We start from the raw sequence: 20,609 nt of genomic DNA on the forward strand, positions 1-20,609 counted from the left end.
TGACACTATATATGTTCTGTTTGGACAAATGATATTTTAAGCAACAATAAACTAAGCAGCATGTGTCCTTCAATAACCACTCTTTCGATAATGTTCACACTATTTTTTTAGGGTTGCCATAATAAAGATCCAGACTGAGCAATTTCAACAATAAAAACTTATTTTGTCATAGTTACAGAGGCTAGAAGTAAGAGATCACTGTGTCAGCAAGGTTGGTGTCCTCTGAAGCTTCCTTGGCTTGCAGATCACCAGGCTCTTCATGTGGCCATCCCTCTGTGCTCTGATGCCTGCTCTCTTTATGTGTGCAAATTTCTTCCTCTAAGAGCACCAGGCAGATTGGAATAAGGACGACCCTACCCAAGAGGCTGATTTTAACTTAGTTACTTTTTCAAGGTCCCATCTCCAGACACATTCTGGGGTACTTGGCATTAGGACTTCCAAGAATAAATTTTAAGAAGAAGTAATTCAGCTCATAACAGTGTTTTTAACTGTGCTTTTAAAAATTCATTAGCTGTCGGCATTTGACTTAATTTCCACAGTTTTTATATTGTAAAAATTCTTTTTTTTTCCTTAATGGTTTACTTTGTAAGATTTTTATAAAGCACATGAACTTTAGGCTCCTAAAAAAAGAAGAAAGAGTAAATATGTAAAATATCCTGTAGGTGCTTATGTTTGAGTAAATCAGATATATCCATATCCATGGCACAAGTGCTAAACCTGGATAATGTTTCCATTCATGCAAAGATATGTGATAAGAACACTTTTTATTATTTATTATATAATGCCTTTAGTACTTTGGACATTAAGGAAATCTACTTTTAATTTTGGTATTAAACAATGCAGATGGTAAGAAGGGAGGTGGTTACAGGTGACATCAACCTTCTTCAAAAATCTAAGCTTTGTTTCTTAGCCTCCTTTCTCTTATGTGATTAAAGATGCAGTTCATCTCCCCTATTTGGGTAATGGATTCTGTTATGATAAAGGCATATTATGTTTGAACTAAATATGCAAAACTGTCTTGTCTACAATTAATGTTTTCCATGTAACTTCCCACTTGAATCAATGACTTTCTGGCTTTAAGGTGTGAGCACTAAGTACTCGGTACCTTGTTAAAATTGGAAACCACAAGAATATCACTTTGAAAGCAGAGAAAGGATTGTGATGACTTGAAAGCTTCCTGGCATCACAGAAAACATATGTAGGTAGATTCCACATAATATTTTTATAGTTGTCTGCATTCATTAGAATATAAGATAAAGAAAACTTACGCTAGGTATGCATAATGTATGACAATTACATAGCAATGAATGACACTCATGGGATGACTAATTACATTGATGGTACAACAAAAAAATCTACATATAAATATTATACACTACTCTGGTCCACATGGAATTTCAAAGTAAAGTTGTTCAGAGCTCCTTTACATATTAGAAGAAAATGACATTGGTCAGCTTTTGCTAATATCATGTCTACAGTGCCAATGTGTATAAGTCTTTTGACCAAATTTGAAAGTTTCAAGTAATTTGAAAGAAAAATGTTTATAGAATCTTAAGCAGCATTTCTAGAACTTCAAAATAAATATCCAATCCAGAGGGGAAAATAAAATAAAATTTGAGTACCAAACTGAAATGAGCATCATATTTTAAATTTCTAGTGACTTTAGACCTTTTACAGAGAGTCTTCCTTTGTTGATCATAGCATTTGAGCCACTTTCAAATTTAATTTTTAATTGCCATAGATTTAATATTGATTTAGTTAAATCAATACGAATATGTTTACATACTTCAATAATTAGCTATGATATAACACTAACTTGGTTGTCTTAGTTGAATGGAGCATTTTTTTTTAATTTCTGAAGTTAATAAAAAGAGCATTAAGATAAAAAGGTCAATTGGTCTGATTATGCAGTCATCCTTTTAAATAGCGAAGGCAAAAATGACTCCAAAATGGACAGAACAAACTATTCACTGTTTTAAAATCTGGATATTAAAAAATTCCAGGTCATAGATTTAAAATATGATGGGTAATATGATAATTAGAACATGTTTTTATGTTGTTTTTATTGGATCTCCCTCTTTGAAGTAGAGAGCTCTAATATTTTTAGTGAATGCTAAAGTATTAAGAAGACAAGATTATGGATAATCGGATCACAGCTGTAACAGCACAATGTAAAGAGAAAAAAGGACAAAACATTATTGTCAGATAAGGATGGAATGACTTAAATAGAGGGATGGATAAAGTGAGTGACAGGAACAATCTCATGGATTACTGCTTTGGCACGAAGACTGGAGTATTCATCTAGCTTGCCAAATAAATTGACCAGAGAAAAAGAGAGTCAACAGATTAACTTCAGGAATTAAGCTTATTAATGGATTTTCATGCAGAAATGTCTCCACCCATCATGATAGAAAGGGTTTCCTTTGCTTTTCCAGCTGCTAGATTTAACATTAAAATATTTCTACATTAAATACTGGTAGGATAGAAACTTTGTTTTTTCTTTCTAGATGAATTCACACTGACCCGAGGCAATACAGTTCTATACCCATTCATTTGGGGCTGATTTATATTTGAACCAGAGCAAGTTGTTTGATTTAATTATGAACTGAATATATTTGAATAGAGATTGCTCATGTTCACAGTATTCTTTCCTTTTTTTCCCCCTTCCTTATTTAGAATAAAATTTCACGGTTCTATCCATAATTTAAGAGAATGCAAGGAGGTAATTGGAATTGGAGGTAAATTATATTCTTTTGTAGAAAGCATAATTATCGGAAGTTAGTTAAAAACACCTCAGTTCTGTTTTAATTTTCATGCATGGAGCAGTTGTTTTGACAGATGGATGGACTTTATTTTTGTAACCGTCCAGGAAAAGTCTGTGTAACACAGTCTAATCAGTGCTACATATCTACAATGTTTGTTTTTGAATCACTGTGCATTTGGCTCCTATATCTTTTTCTGGCAATAGATATTTTCTTTAAATTTATTTTTTTTTTCAAGCTAATATTTACATGCATAATTCCTGTATACATTTGATCTGAAAAGACTAGAAATCCTTTAAATATAAGTAAATGGCTTGTCACTGAAGATGATAAATCATTGCTCCTCAGGTGTGGCCTTGGATTTTACTGGTTTTAACTGCTTTTGCTTTTATTTCTAACCTAATACTTTTAATACTGTTGATCTGGAGTAAATTTCAGTAAAATAAGGGGTCAGTCTGGTTGCCTGACTCTCAGGAAGCCAACTTGTTGCTAAACTTGTCTGCGTATATCAACTTAAATTCCAAAAAGGATCAAGGCTTGAAAAATGGATTCATTTTGAACTGATTACACTGTCTTTATTACGCTGTAAATCCGCCGGTGCTGAGCAAAGCAGTGGAGTAGTTTAATGCCAAAAAGTACATTACATTCTGCGTTTTAAGAAACGTCATGGTTCAAGAAAAGGTCAAAAACACTCTTCTTCTGTCTCCTCAGAGCAGAAATGTGTGAAGTGTGTTTCCTTTTTCTGCCACGCTTCCTTCTTTTTTAGAGGAATGTCCAAGCCACTTCCAAATAAAATGAATATCCTATTTTGGAACACTCAAAACCTTGGTAGCAACAAACCAAAGAGCGAAGGCAAATGAATGACAGAATTGATACTCTTTTATATAGACTTTCTGTTAAGAACAAATCCTTACTAACATGTCTCTTTCAAGTTTTTCCGTTCTTCTCCGTCCAGTTCTTTTAATTCACTTTTCTCCTCCACTGTTGCTGATGATTCTTTTCTTGGCTATATTTAATCAGTTTTGAAAGTATTTCCTTCCATTTCTTTTTTTCCTTTCAATCATCTTTTCCCCTCAAGCTTCCCCTCAAAAATTCTCCCCATTCTAGCCACATCAACCTTCACTTTCAAATTACTATTGAGGTTGCCCCCAGGCATGGCAACCTTACAACTTGCTGCTAATGGGAGAGGTCTGTTGGGAAATGAAGGAAACTGCTCCAGGCCTTAGGCCAACAGGGTGGGTCTAGTTGCTTTGTAACACAGATAGACTGTGGTTATCAGCATTCTCTGTAGAACTCTTTGCCAGGTTTCACAGCTATGGTCCCGTGATTGATTTCATTCCAGCAGCTCTGTAGAAGAATAGTTGTCCTAGTGTAGAGGTTCTTTTTTTAACAGTTAATAGAGAACAAACCGGAATTTTGATATTCAGTGTGGTCCAATTCTGTGGCTCTCAAGAACTGGGAGAATTTTTTCTTATATTAATTATAATCTGCTAGTTTCCTTGAAAAGATAATCTTTTGCTAATTAGCTATATCATCTATAAGAAATAGAAAGCCCATAAAATCTATGATATTACCATTTGTAACAGTTGCAGAGGTGGCATAAGCCTTCCTTTGTGTTCACCAGTATTTGCACAAAGAACATTTCCCCTTTTTTTGTTATAGAGTCCTTAGATCTATTCTTAAAATTGTAGGAGGCACTGAGGGGTTATTGATGGACATTGATTATTTGGGTTTGTGAATCAAATCGCATACATGTGTTTACAGGTATGGTAGGAGAACTGAAATCCTGTTTTTTGTTCTTTTTTTCTAAAATGAACAAGACATCCATCTGGGTTTGCCACTATTATTTATTAGAAGATGCATTTGCTTACCAACATCTACACAGCCAATATCTTGGTTTCAACATATGGTGCTGGAACTCATTATTTATCATCTTAAATACTATAATATTGAGCCCACAGTAAGAAATGGTTGTCTATATGTAACAGCAGAATGTGTGGCCACCTACACATTTTCAAATTAAAATCTGCCTGAAAATGGCTTCTTTGCAAATGACTGAATATTTTAGTGTACAAATACATCTTTTGGTTAAGACTCATGAATGCCTCATTTGTAAATGAGTTTATCAGATCTTTCCCTTCCAAAAGCTATTTCCTCTGTCTAAGCATTCATGCCCTGTCCTTTTTGGGGAAGGAGGAAAACAGTTATAGAACGAAGAGTTTGTTGCCAAGAGTAGCAGAAGTTAGGTTTTATTTGTTTCACAGTTTTACCTAGGAAGTACCCTATTCAAAGTGAATAAAGGAGATGCTGAAACCCTTTAAGGGAGGGAATTTTTCCTGTTACAGAACAACTTGCAAAATCAGCTGATTTCAGAGCCCAATGTTGTATGTTGTAATGCCTTACCATAAAAAAAGGAAGGTTCAGTAATCTAATTATCAAACAGTGGAAGAAGTTACATATTTATTCTAGTTAACTCCAACCTTGTCATCATACATTAAGAAAATACAAGGAGCCATAACTTGGAATTCTGATATTTTACTTTGAGTCAACCTAATTCATCTCTAGGAATATATTCAAAGGGCATCGTATCTTAATAGAAAAGTCAGCAATAGACCACAATTCCTTGAATTTAAAGTCCTTCATTGTGTTCAAATTTCACTGTCTGCTCCTTCTTTTGTGAGGCCAAAAGAAGTAAAACCAAAATCATAACTTCAAATACAGAATACAGATGGCACATGGAAATGTACTCACACTATTAAACACCTCTCTTATAAACTCCAACTAAGTTCAAATGCCCTATGAGCTTGCACTTGAATAGTCACAGGTCATAACAGAATGACTTTGGAGGTGAGGCACACTTAGAAATGCAAGGGCAGATCCAGTGCTTTATTATGCTCACCAGCCTTGTTTATGCCATGTCTGTAGGAATTTTATCTGCTTTTATAATACATATTTGCTTCTTAATTTCAAATGTTTATAGACAAAACTAAGAAAGTTTATGATTGCATTAGTCAGCTTTTCATCACTGTGACAAAAATATCTGACAAGAACAACTTAGAACAGGAAATATTTATTTTGGCTCACAATTCCAAAGGTTCAGTCTATGCTCTGCTGGTTCCACTGCTCAGGACCTGAGGTGAGGTGGAGCATAATGACGGAAGGGTGCAGCCAAGGGAAGCTGCTCAGTTTACCTGGCCAGGAAGTGGGGTGGAGTCAGCCCAAGACGCACCCTTCAGGGCATGCTTCAGTGACCCACCTCCTCCAACCACACTTCACCTGCTCCAGTTACCACCCAGTTCAAACTAGGATGGACTGATCAGATTATAGCACCCATATTCTAATCAATCATCCCTGAATATTCCTTCATTCATATAGGCGGCGCTTTGGGGGTATACCTCATATCCAAAGTATAGCAATGGTCAATAAAAATGATTTTTTTCAATGTAGTTTTTTAAATTATTTAACATATGAGTACTCATTTGAAAACTTTCAAAATGTATTACTAATTGTGTATATACTGCATATTTAATAGGTCATTTTATCTGTTTTTTTTTTCTTTTTCTAAAATTAAACTCAAAGCTAATATTTTTGCAAGGAAATTTTAACCATCATTGTATTTATATAACTGATTGTTTAAATAATTTGCTGTTCTTGCTTCTGGAAAAGTCACCTGTGAATATTGGTTATCTAAAACTTCTATTCCACTATAATATAAATAAATTATAAATAGTTTTAATAAAAGATTTATAGAAGGTCATATTTGTCCCCATAAAAAGAAAGAAATTCTATAATTTCAATGCATGTAATAATATGAGCAAAACAAATGAATAATAAATAATCCCTAAAAGGGTTTGTCAAATGGCTGCAGAAAAAAAAAAAAAAAATCTGTTCTAGCATGCCTAGCACTCAGGAGGATACCTCAGGCATGCTGACTGCTAGAACTCACTGGTTTTCCTTTTGTCTTACAGAAAGAATGTGCTAATTTCATCAAGGTCCTTAAGGCTTATAATCAGACTCACTTGTATGCCTGTGGAACGGGGGCTTTTCATCCAATTTGCACCTATATTGAAATTGGACATCATCCTGAGGTAAAACTGGCTTTTACAAAATGGTGTTAGTCTGTGACCCTTTCCTATTTAAATGCTTCATCACTCATTTCTTCAGCTTAATTGGCTTCTGGTTCACTATTCGGTGGTACCTACTTCAAATTCAGAGGCTTTTATTAATTTTAATCTGTCAATACAAAAAGAACAAGACCATCACTCAACAATAACTCTGGAAAAGGAGGAAGGATGGAAGAAAGCATTTGTTTTCACCCTGGATTACAGAGTCCAATCCATTTTGCATGTGTAGCAGATGTCAGCAGGCTGAATATGTACTGCTTTCTCCTTCCTTTGTATATTGCCAGGTCTCCCTTCCATTTCCATCCTCAGCCAGAAGTGTCTGCCACCCAGTTGTTTTCTTCTGTCCAGAGATTGAGAAATGATGCCTTACATGTGCACAATGATCTGATCTCATGTTTGGCCCAAACTATTCACACTGGTATTCTTGCTCAACTAAATATTTTTATATTTTGGTTTATTATTTTGGTATGAAAAAGAAAAAAAAATGTTTCTTTGTCCACTGCTTCCAAAAGATGTTTGGAAAAATTTATCGAGGAAATCATAGGTAAATATAAGTAAAAAGTAAATTTGACAAAACATTGCTAAATGTTGAAAGCAGTTTGTAAATTGAGGTTATCCGTTGCTTTCAATTATAAACCTTTTAATAAATTTTGGCACTAATTCTTAAGAAGAACAAATGTGTTCATGTGATAAGATAATCATATTTGACAGAATTTTCTTCCAAATTGGAATTCAGGAAAACTCAACCAATAAAGAATTCGTTCACAGAATATTTCTGGAATCCTAAATCTAAGATCTAATTTATAGTTCATTTTAACTTACACACTGGATCTCTTTCTCTAAATTTTCTTGAGGTGTCTTCAGGTGCTCTTTAGTTTCAAAAAAATTAGAAATTGATAGTTTGCATTGTGTTTTCTTTGTATACAAAGGCACCTTACAGATTGTGTTTTCTGGACTAACACAATTGAATATTTATGTTTTCCAATGAGTCTGGGAAGAATAAGACACTTTCACAAGTACTCACTAGTGTAAGCCATGGCCCTCTAGCAGCCTATTCAACCAATACATCCTTCCTCCCTTCTTCACTGTCCTAGCTAAGAATTTTAAATAAAGACTAATTTTTAAGGAAAGGAAGTTCTATTTAACTTGCTTGTTTCATGTTGATGAAATTAGCAATGCGTTCAGGAATGTGGCCCTGGAGACATTATACACTTATTTATTTATTTATTTTTTTATATACCTTCTGATTAAATCAGGCTCTCTTTGCTACCTTCTAAGCTATTTCCTAATAATCATTCAGGTGTCCTAAAACTTGGGCCCAGGGTGGTTGTCCCATTTTTTCTGTATTGTGGTGATAGCTCTATAGAACCCCGTTCACATTAAATTGCTCTTTTCTTCCTTTTATTTATTTATTTTTAACACCTGTCAAAAATTGTGAAGTACATGATTACCTGATTGGCAACGGAATCAGGAACTCTTAAATTCCTTGTACAGATTATTGGGAAAGACTTGGATACTGGTGTCACATCAGGCTACTAGCTATGGAGCACTGAAGAAATCATTTAATCTCTACAAAACTCTGGCTCACAATATGCAAAATAATTAAACAAAACCTTTTTGATCCTTAGTATCCATGACTTTTAAATGAGAGATTGGCTTATTGCCTCCAACTGCCTTCTGACCCTCCTAGCAGGGTGTGACTCCTTGATGTTTTCTGCTGCAGAAACTCTAATCCCCTTATTGTTGAAAGCCTGTCCTCTGGCCTCAGACTGCAGGGCTTTTGTGCATCCTGAATTCAGTACTAACTGCTTGATCTGCAGCAAGATGTTTCTTTTCATTGCATCTATGTTTCTCATCTAGAAAGCTGTCATGCTAAATGGTCCCCTTACTTGTTGTGAAAGTTAAACATTGTTCAATAGGTAGAGGCTGTGGAAAAGGGGCAAAAAATATTAGAAAATATAAATTTACATCTCAGGCTGAAAGCTATTGCTGTTTTTCTTGCTAATAATTGTCATCTTACCTCTTAAATGTCCCTCACTTTATCTGCGGTTGTAATTTATGGCACCATGGTCCCTCTATGGCTGGGTGATTCTGTACTTGTCTTAATTTCCCCCTTTTTAAAATTTGAGGCTTACACAGTCTCAATGATAATTTACAATAAAATGTCACAGCATTTTTGTCATTTTTCCCATAATATTTGTTTTTCGGAATTTGCAATTTAGTGGCATTGACAGACTATTTCCTTTTCAACTCCTCAACTGTCCATTGCTATCTTATGGGTGTGGGCCAGTGGGTGAATGAAGAGGTACAGACCATTTACCTGGGATCTCCTCCCTTGAAAACAATAAGTAAACAAAGCTTATATCTGAGCTCCTCTGAGATGGGAGATTGGGGTTCAAGTATTTTCTCTAAACTCTAAAACCCAGAGCCTTTGAGAAAGATCCCCCTTCAGAAGCACAGTGATTCTGATTTGCATGAATACAATAAAATGGGAAATACTGTTCCAGACTGCTTAGGAGATCAGTAGGAAGATGATTATGCAATTACCTGGGGAATTTGGAGCAGTCTAGACAGGCAATCTAGGAAATTCTGGAAAAGATATTATCAAGATATCTTGTCTAGACTACATCAAATTCAATTTTCAATGCTTAAACTGCCTTATGAGACAATCTGCTTTAAATTGATCTACACAAGTACTTAAAATACTACCCTTGACTTTAAACAATTATGCTGTTTTTGAAGTTGAGAAAAGGATACAATGTATATATTACACTGTTGGAAAAAGAATGACAGTAATGGAAAGCTTGCAAAAGTAAGAAATAAAATAGCTATCAGGAGCAAGGCTGAGATTCTTAGAAGAGAGTTTGTAAAAGCTCATGAAGTTTGAATATCCTAACTCTTATTTACAAAAGGGAGTTTTCAGAAATAAAGGACATGCCTTCTAAATTCTAGTTTAAAAACTGAATGGATACTCTGCTGATACCTGCCCCATGCCATATGAAATAATGAAATATGATTTCCTTTTTAAAATTTGGTCCAGTCTTTATATAATTCAAACAATTTTAGGAGAAAAAAGACATTTTGGTTTTTGCTTTTATCAAGACTTTCATCAACATTTTAACATTCAATTTTTTTCTTTGCAGTTTCTTTTCTAACACTGTCTTACACTGAGTTCCCAAGCTAGCTGAAACCTCTTTGTTAGAAAATAACACTATAGACTTAACATTCTGCATGACAGAATGCTACATAGGAAAGACATCTTTTTGAAACAAATCAAGATTCTTGACATCATTTAATAGCTTTGGATCTTATAGGAGAAATTAACATTTGTGTTTTAATGATAAACAATTACAAAATACCTCCAAGTTTAGTCTTCTAGCTGTAAAAGTAGTTCTATTTTACTATCTCTAGCATGTTAGTAACAATACATACATTCTTAAAGTGTATTCCAAAATCTTGTCTTGTATAGTGAATGCCTTTTGACCACACGCAGTATGTCATTGATTGCTGTATTAAACAGATTTTCTGTTTCCTGTGGTACATTTGGGAGTTGGTAGACATATTAATTAACTCCAGTTCTGTGAGATATGTGTCAATCAATTCTTGGGTATCTGCCAATAGCACTTGACATTGCAGATAACTGTCAATGAGGTCACATACTTCGTACACATGTGTGTGTTTATCATAAAATGCATACAGAGTTCACGGAAGGAATAATTCAGAACTAGAGCACAGATGAGCTTTGAGCTGAAGCTCTCAGCATCTATGCCATTCAAATGAAAATTGTAAGTCATCCTTAAGAGGCAGACTATTCCCAAATGGCTTATAGTATATGGTATTTCCCTTCAAATTTACATCTGTTAATAAAAAAAGCATGAATTTAAGAAGAGTATAGCTTTTCGAAGAAGTCTCTGGATGTTTTCTCAAATTCCAAATGGGCCTCTTCTATGTACTGGCAGGAAATCCAAAGAAAGATGGACCCAGATGAGAGCTGGAAAGTATTAACTCTATAAATACTCTCATAATGTCATGATCTCAATTTATGTCAGAACCAAAGGGACATTAAGAAACGCAATGAGGCTTAATGGCTATCTCTAAGGTCATTTCCACAATGACAACCAATATATCTATATATAAACTGAAATAGTTTGTCCGGTTTTCCTTTCTACCCAAAATAGGAATTTGTTCTTATGTGAAACTTTGAATCAAATGTTCTTAGTAACAATCCCTTAGGCCAGAATGCTATTTAAGTATTAGGGAGTGTTCTATCAACTAACTGATGCACATAGTCTAACCCCTTCTGGAAAATTGCCTCTCTCAATTTATTATGTTATTCAGTCAAGTGGAGCAGAAATTTATTTCCAAGAAGAGATATTAACATAGAAAAATTCAAATATGTTTGTAAAATAATGAGGAATTGCTTTTGGGTACCTTTACAGCTTTCTTAGGTCATACACTGGCTTCTATATTTTCTTTGTAGTAAGCTAACCTGGGGGACAAAAATCAGTAGTCCTAGGCAATTCCATCTTAGTTGTTCATCATCTCCACCGGAGGCAAGGTATCCCTCATTTGCACTAGTGAAACTTAGTGCAGTGCATTACATTTCACAAATGTAGTAAAGGCTAACTGTTCTGTGATGTTTAGGTTTTTCTTTCCTAATCAGTTGAATACTTGAATCATGATAGAAGATTGACCTGAGTAAGTTTCTATGTATAGTAAACAATGCTATCATTTATATTTCAAGTTATATTTTTAAATGACCTGCTGTTTGTCTTTGAGACAAAGCTCCACAGATCATGAATTCAAAGAGAACTTACTCAACATTTTTTTTTCCAATTAACTTAGAATTCTGAACTTTAAATATTGTCAATAAGACTATTTCTTTAAAATTAATAAAACTAGTTATCAAATTAAGAAGTAAGGGACCCTAAGTTATGATTAGAAACAAAACTAGATTTTTAAAAAAGGAATTCAAAAGTGGTAAAAATAGATAGATAGATAGATATAGATAGATAGATGAATAGGTAGATAAAGAAAATAACTCCAAACCAATATCCCTCATACTCTTATTTAAAATTTTTATCTTATTGGCAATATTTGTAATCTCACTGACAATATTTAGAGTTCAGAATTCTAATAGTTAATTGGAAACATAGAGTGTAACTTATGAAGGAGATTTTGCTGTAGTTGAAAGAGAGAAAAAAGTGAAAGAATTAAATTATCCCAGGTCACAGGTAAAGATAGAACTGACAGTTCCTCTGACAAGTTTCTGGGCAGGAGAACCATGTTGACATTGCAAATACATGTTTATTTTTCAGGATACACAGCAACATCATTGTCACATGGTGCTCTATTGCTAATTTTAATAGCATTTGTTTTCTAATTTTGTTGGTACTTAATTTTAAGCATGAAGAGCATAACTTAGCTTTGTAATTTTACAAAATTTCTGTTAGAAAATATACAAAGTAAGGTTACCCTGACAATACACCAGGAAGTCACTTAGCTGTGGTTTTTAAGATAGTGTAAACTCCTTCCTTATGTTCCTCACAGAGGACATTACCTTTGCCCTAGTTTAATAGCCTCTGTCCATGAGTCCTCGTGGTTCTCAGCTACTTCAGACTGGGCACATGTGGTCTGCATGATTTTAGCACTGCTTTTTCTCTAGAAATGTCTCATCCATTTACAGTACATCTATCACTGTCTTCCAAAGCTAGAGCCAGTTAACTAGGGGGCTGCAAAAATAAATAGAACATATATTTCATGATGGAAGCATTACCCTACCCTGATTTATAGAAATAAGTTAACAAACTCTTTCAGGATAGACAAATAGAGAAGAAGTTAACCTTCATTGTCATGCAATGATACTCTTACCATATGTTAGCATCTCTAATTGAGTTGACTTCATTAACATTAAGTCACATAGTTTATTAGGGCTCGGGACTAGCACCCTTGTTTGAAGGTTCTTCACTTTATGTTGCTTACTCCATATTGTACGTTAGGGTTTTCTGGAACTCTTCTATCTAATAGTAATATAATGCAAGAGATTTATATAATTTTTATTTTTCTAATACATAAGCAGATGAAATTAATTTTAATAATATATTTTACTTAATTTAATATATTCAAAATATCATTTCAGTATACTGTTAATAACATTTACATTGGTTTGTACTTCTTTAGAAATTCAGTATATATTGTTTACTTATAGTTCAATTTAGTTCAGACTAGTAATTGCAAGAACTCAATAGCCTCATGTGTCTAGTGGCTACTTTACAGAAAATCCTGGTCAAAGAAGGTAAATGAAGGCTACAGTGCAGAATGATTGGCAGTCATCAAGTCTACCTTAGCATTTGTGTAAGAAATTTAATATCTTTTAGTTTTACCCCCATATTAAAACATCATTGTCTCAAAAACTTAATGAGCTCTAGAAGTTAAAAATAACAGATGTGTAGTCCAATATATTGTACATATGAACTTCAAGAGGGTGAGGAGAGAAAACCATATTCTACAATTGCACAGTGATTTTTAAAATGGTAATAATTTTTCAGAGCATTTTATGGTCAAAGTTCCAAACTGCATGCTTTCAGTTGCCATTCCCTAGTGTACAAATGTGTGAAAAGGGCCCTTATTTCCAAGGGAAAAGGGAAAAAATTATTATTTGTCTAGAATATTGAAAAGGTGAGTTTGGTGTCATAACTTTTATCAAACAGCTTTGTCTTCATGAGATCTCCTTAAAGCCCTTATGCAAAGGAAGGAACTAACCTTGTGGATCTAATTAATAACCTTGTCATGAAAGCAAACACATGAACTTGTAAGAAGTCATAAAGATATAGCTTTGTCTAAGTAACTAAGGTGCATTTGACTGTATTGTCTATAAATGCAAAAGGAATATAGAGACAAAAAAGAGATCATGGAGTACCATGGAAGAACAGTCAGATTAGTCAGTTATAACCCTGAAGGGGAGGTGAGACTAAAGCTTAGTCTTGCACTGTGAGCCAGCTTGGACAGCTTGAGATCTGGGGAAGAAGAAATAGCAGAAATTGGGGAGGAAAATCAGCATGTGGCAATGAGAATAGCAGTGAGGTAAAAAGGAAGGACATAACGAGCAAAGCAGACCTTCTGGGATAGATTTTTATTTATTAAATACATTTGACAGAGTATTGAGAAATAACATGTTTATCTAGGTTTCTTCAAATTTGAAGCTACAATTATGCTCAAGTGTTATAACCAGCATCCAAGTGACCTTGGAAGCAATTGTATTCAAGTAAATAATTCAAAAAATAAAATTGTCTTTAATAAAAACAGAGGCAATTTTTCTAAGCAAAATGCTAAGATTAATGATGAGGAATACAAACACAAATGTCTTCCCTTAAAGAGCTCACATAGCACAGAAAAATTTAACTACAAGCATCAGTGATCACAAGAATTATGCTTCTAACAAGTAATATTTCTTGGGCAATTAATGTATGTCCTGTAGTATCTGCTTTGAATGCACTATTTCACTGAATTGTCATAAAATCTGATAAGGCATTTCATTTTACTAATAAGAAAACTAAGATTTCCAGACTCCTCTGAAATGAACCTGAGGTAATCATTGTATTCAATGGTTAATGTCCAAGTCCAGAACCTGCATCTTCAAAGGCAATACCAACAGCCTGCAGTAGGAGAGAAAAAAAAATAAAGATGAATTCTGATTTAGGAGATTAAGTCAAGCATTTTTTCCTGTATTACATCTCAAATATACATAACACATACTTACTTTATTTGTTTATTTATTTATTTATTTAGTACTGGGAATTGAACCCAAGGATGTTTTTGCCACTCCTTTTTATTTTTCATTTTGAGAAAAGGAGCTCACTAAATTGCTGAGGCTAGCCTTGAACTTGCAGACCTCCCACCTCAGCCTCCTGAGCCAATGGGATTACAGGTGTGTACCACTGCACCCAGCTCACCTATCTAATGTGAACAAGGTGATGAGTAAATAATAAAGGATCACTTGATGAAGGGAATAAAATCTGTCCCATTTAACTGGGTTTAGAAAAATAGATGAAGAATTGATGGATGTGGAAGATAAGTAAGACTATGGGAGCAGTGAATAGGACAAAGAAAATATCTTCATGAGATCTCCTTAAAGCCCTTATGCTTCTTATAGGAAGAAAGTAACCTTGGGAGATCTAATAACCTTGTCATGAAAGCAAACACATGAACTTGTAAGAAGTCATAAAGATATAGCATTGTCTAAGTAAGTAAGGTGCATTTGACTCCATTGACTATAAATGAACAAATGTAGATAACCCAATGTGCATTTAGTATGATGCTTTATAAAAGAGCTGAGACTGTGCAAAGTTGAGAACAAGTTGAATTAGGAAAGCTAGTCAAGAGCTATGTAAATTTTAAGCAAGAGACTACCACTATTACCATGATTAGTTTTGAAACATACTTCTGGTGTAAATATGGGAAGAAAACAAATAAGTATCTAGGTATATCCAATTTGAGACTGTGGCTGAATTTGGTAGTGGCACAATGAGACCCTAGATTGAGATTGAGTGAAAGATACAGGGTAAAATGCTAATTTTAAAAAAAAGAAACAACAAGATATCAAAGTCACATTCAGATTTCATAACTATTAAATGAACTATAGCAGATGAAACAGTTTAAACTTTCCAGTGGAAAATATGGGCTTCCAATTCTTTTGTGATAATTAGGCAAACATGTTTTGTAGTTTGTTGTGGCTCTAGCAAAATTTTTACTCCTGAGCCTACAAACAAGCAGCATTTATTTTGTACATAAACATTAAGTTATTAAGTGTAAAGTTATGTGAATTTCTTACCCATACTATAGCACAAAAGGTAGTTTCTCCAAACTTATAAATTCAGAGAAAGCTATTTTGTATAAGTCAGATGAGAAAGCAATTCAAAAGCACTTTTATTAAAAATCCCCCACACAAGAAAAACTAAACAGAAAAGAATAAAATTTAATATACACTGTTTACAAATAGTAATTTTATTGTCAAAAACCACAAAGCTATGCTATTTGTAATGCATTACTACATTTCAGCTTCTATTAATTATATTAAATTTCATGAAAATGATATTTATAGCTTATCCTTGGTTGTTCTGTCTAATTGCTCTTTTGCTATGACTACTTCTTATCATAGTGGTTATTATGTTTGTTAGTAATTGTGGCTATCATTGTTAACATATTTGATGACTTTCTCAACATTATATAATTTCTTTATCAAAGCTCTGTGATCTAAATATTATCTTCACTCTTCATTTGCAGAAATGAAGGTTCTGAAAGGTTCAAGAAGTTACCTATCAATACATAGCTAGTAAATCTGTTCTTATCACCATCATAACATATGGTCTTTCTAATGACAAAAATATTACACCCAACTGGGATTATGTTGTACCATGTGTTTATTAATATTCAAGTCTAAACAATCTCAAAACATTGAATTTTAAGTTAAATTCATCAAAACTTGCATAATCAAGGACCTTCTTGAAAATAGCATTTAATTCTTTGTGCTGAAAATGTGACATTACATGTCAACTTGGTAAAATTCAATGCCGATGACAATGGAGTCCTTTAAAAGATTATGATAATAATATAACCAGTAAATGCTGTTTCAATAAAACAAGTGCTAAGATATCCCACAGAAACAGCCACATCTGTTACTACTAATTCTTTTCATTGATAATCTGGAGATTGAGCAAAGATAACCAAAACCCTGTTAATCTACCCTTAACTTCCACTCAGACACTTGATAGAATGGTAAAAATTCACTTTATAAAGTGAATTGTAATTATTTTTCTACCAAAGAGGTAAAAAATAGGTTTTGTAGCATTAATAAAAGTATACTTAAAATAGAGCCCTTAAATATAAAAAAAAGATTTTCCAACACTTGTTCAAAGTAAGTTTAACAATAATGCATTTATTTTTCTCCTAATATTTTGATCATGTCATATTTCAATGACAGAAAAACCTTTGCAACAGTATATGCTAGGAAAATTGCCATAAATTAGTAAATTCTAGATTGTTTTAAAAACAGAAAATACTGAATTTCATATGGCATCTGTATTATTACATAATAATAGACATATTCATTATTCCATTGTACTCAATGAAAATGAATTTATCTAGCTTTTCTACTGAAAAAGATGTTGAAACATTACCATGTTTGGAAAACAAAGCTACATTTCACTCAATTTCAAATTTATGGATCTTTAAAAATTCCAGGTAGGACAAGTGTATTTGGAGAAATATATACTTCTGTAAAGAATGATCCTTTGATCATTGTCTAAAATGTTGAATACCATACACCTTCATCTTTACATATTTTGCGATTATATAATGGTCATTTAACATCCTTTGAAATAAGTAATAGAAAATTTTGTACTACTACCTGAGCATAGCTTTGTAATTTGAACATTTACAGGCAGCCAATAACACCATTTCAAATTGTCAGAAATCAAACCATATATAATGACTACTTTCCATTTTTATTTTATTTTTATTTTCCAGTCTGCCATTCTAATTCAATTGTGCATCTTTGGTCACTGAAAGTAATCTCAGGAATTGCTGAGTGGCTAAAATGGAAATCTAATGGGATCTAAAATCAATTCACAGGTCTGCCATTGACTCATTGTGTGACTTTTGCTGCCACTGAAATGGCATTAAATTGGTCTCTTCAACATTTTCATCCCTTAGTATTTGTCTCTTGCTAAAAAATACTTATCTGATGCACACTAAGCATGCACACTTAAGAAGATAGGTTACTGATAAAGAAGTACAGGCTACCTTCTATTGCAGCCAGTTACCTCACTTGAGATTATCACAAAGCTTTATACAAAGGCTAAAAGTCTGAAAGATGCAGATGGGGTTTTGTATACATGCCAGGATTCAAGCTCCTTTCCAGTGCTTTTACCCTGGCTTTTTTTTTCTTCTTTTGATTTATATTTTGTTGGCATTTAATAGCTAGCTTACCTCATATTTAAATTGCTTAACCTGGAAAGGATGAATGTTTAGTGTCCCACATTTACTTGCCCTCTGTTGGCCTAAATCTTGGGGACAAATGTAGATTTGAAGAAGAAATACTCACTCTTTGAATAATGTTATGCTAGATAGCAATGTTAGTTACCACCTTGTCACCATGTCACAGTTTCACTAAGAGTAATATGGAAACATTTTTAAATTAATGCTAAAATTTCACAGTATTTTAGGCATATGTAAAACTCTTTTCTTTTCCAGAAAGATATAAAGCCTTACCAGACAGAGGAATAGGAAAGGTTATGTGGGTAGTGGGCAAAATATTGCCATTTTTAACTTACAAACATCCAGCAAACTAGTTGTGAGCTGAAGAACCTTGTTTATAAATTTTAACAGGCACAATCTTTGTTTTCCAACCTCTTGATTGAAAAACCAATTTCAGGTGAGGTAAAAAGATAACATTAAATGATGTTTTTGCCACATAAATTATAACAAATTTCATCCCAGTTTCTGTTCTACTTTCTATCAAGATCTGAAATTTTTAAATAATCTCAAGACAAAATGAAAAGCATGATACTTGTGTTAAAAATATACATTTATCTGGAAATTTTTAATATAAAAAGTTAAGTGGAAAAATTTTAAATAGTCCCAATGTTTTCAGTTCATTACTATATTGAAAATAAAGTTCAGCAATATCTAATATCTTCCTTTAATAAAATTATATGTCCAGTGATAAATGGTGTCTACAACCTCCATGAAATTCTTGCTTAAAAACATATTTTAAAAGATACTATAGCAAATAGCTACCCTACAGTTCCTCTAATTTCTATTTTTCACATTAGAATAAAGAAATTTTAAACCCAGTTTGATTAACTAGTGTTCTGAAATCCATGGGTGCTTAGTGGCGAAACTGGATTTAAGTTCTCTCAACAGCTAACTCAGTGCATTTTTTATTATAGTTCATTGCTTTGCTTTCACTGCCAAATGCATAAAAGAAAAGGAAAGCCACAATTACCTATATGCTTCAAGCTGCTTATGTTTTTTTTTAAAATAAAATATATTTCTGTGAGTAACATTAGGTAATTATTGTTAAAATACAGGTTTTTTAAACTTTTATTTCTCTGGGCATATATTTTGTGATTATAAGCCATATCATGTAATTTCAGAGGAAAGTTTTCATGATTATTTCACAAAAATAACATTTATTTATTGGAAATAAGTTGACTGCCTCTACAAAGTAGATAAAATTTGTTTTAATACCTTTTTCTCATAAAAGTAGCTGGATTTAAGATGATTTGTATTTGTTAAAGCAGTCAGCGTATATCAAATATTATTAAAGAAAATATTTGAAAACATTAGGAAGCAACCCAAACACAAGAATCATGCAACATTTCACTCCCACACTTCTGCATACAATGGACAGGAATGACTAAATGCTTTGATCTCCCATGGATAACATGAAAGTGGAAAAAGGAGAAAAATAAAGCAACATCTGTTAGTAAAAATGTTTAATGAACAAGGTGGAGACTAGCTGAGTGTTGACATAGAGCATGAAAAAAGAAAAATAAAAAGATAAAATTCAGATACAAAATTATTCATCATCACTTATCACAATAGTCCAAAGAGATAATGTTTGACTTAGGAAGAAGAAATTAAAATAAAAGCAGTTTGATCTATATTTAAAGTACTTAAAAACTATTAGTGGGTTTTCTACAAATGTATTCATTGGTATTATATTATATACATATGTGTATTCTATTATATAGTGCATTATATACAAATATATATACAGATATATTTTCAACTATTACAAATACTCAATGCAAAAATATTGCATGGATACTTTGTGAATTTGATAGTAATTTCAAGTTTGTGAATTTTGGTATCCTAAAGTGTGTTTTTGCTGATGGTGGGTTTTTATTTTTTAGAATTGATGTCATATTGTACTGTTAAAGAATAGATTCTACTCTCATGTGATTTAATACTTTCTAGGATTCTGAATATAAGAGTAGCAGCTCCCAGTCTTCTGTCTGGTGGATGACATGCTTGTGTGCGTGTGGCATTTTTCATGGGCACAAGACCATCATTATATGCATGATGTTCTGGAATTCCAATGGGTAAATTAATGACATTAGAGACTTAACCTTGAATTGGCCATAATTTCTTTAAAAATAATAGTAAGATAAAAAGAAAGCTATTTAAGTTCAGGAAAGCAAGCCATGTTTAAGGTCAGAGACAGTGCAACATGGGCAAGAAATAGCAAGAATTCATGATCTCAGATGTAGTGAGAAAATACTTGGGAAATATAAAAGAGAGACATTTGCCTCTGAGGTGGTGCCTGCATATAATAGACTAAGTGGAGTCTTCTGCTGAGTACCAGACCAGAGGCTTAAAGGTCACCAAAACATATGGTTTCACTTGATGAAAAAATACTCCCTCCACTCCTTAATTCCTCCCTGCTTCCACTTGCCCTATCTAGTCAGGTCTCCACACCAAAGCCAGAGCAATCATCTAAAAAAACAAAGGATACACTATTACCTTGTCTAAAGCATTCCCTTGCCTCCTTTTCATCCTAGTAATTAAAGAAATCTGCCTTTTTGTCTTGGTCCCTCCTCCCTCTGCATCCTTGTATAGACCACTCACTTTCCTCTCCTAACAACTGGGAGTTCTTTCTTTTCTTTAGGTTCCTTGGCATTCCCAGTCTCTATTCTTGTAGGTCCTTGTACTTATTATT

General features: G+C 33.3%; 1 protein-coding gene across 6 annotated transcripts in view; it reads left to right on the plus strand.

The window, feature by feature from the left end:
* The window catches only part of Sema3a (semaphorin 3A), a 431,159-nt gene that overhangs the window by 298,968 nt on the left and 111,582 nt on the right, over nucleotides 1-20,609 (plus strand). For all 6 annotated transcript variants that reach the window (XM_078040129.1, XM_078040128.1, XM_078040131.1 and 3 more), the window contains one exon: nucleotides 6,731-6,850. In XM_078040129.1, the coding sequence (XP_077896255.1) occupies nucleotides 6,731-6,850 (120 nt within the window). The remainder of the gene's footprint in view (nucleotides 1-6,730; nucleotides 6,851-20,609) is intronic.

This window comes from Ictidomys tridecemlineatus, chromosome 2 (genome assembly GCF_052094955.1).
Source record: "Ictidomys tridecemlineatus isolate mIctTri1 chromosome 2, mIctTri1.hap1, whole genome shotgun sequence".
Taxonomy (NCBI): domain Eukaryota; kingdom Metazoa; phylum Chordata; class Mammalia; order Rodentia; family Sciuridae; genus Ictidomys; species Ictidomys tridecemlineatus.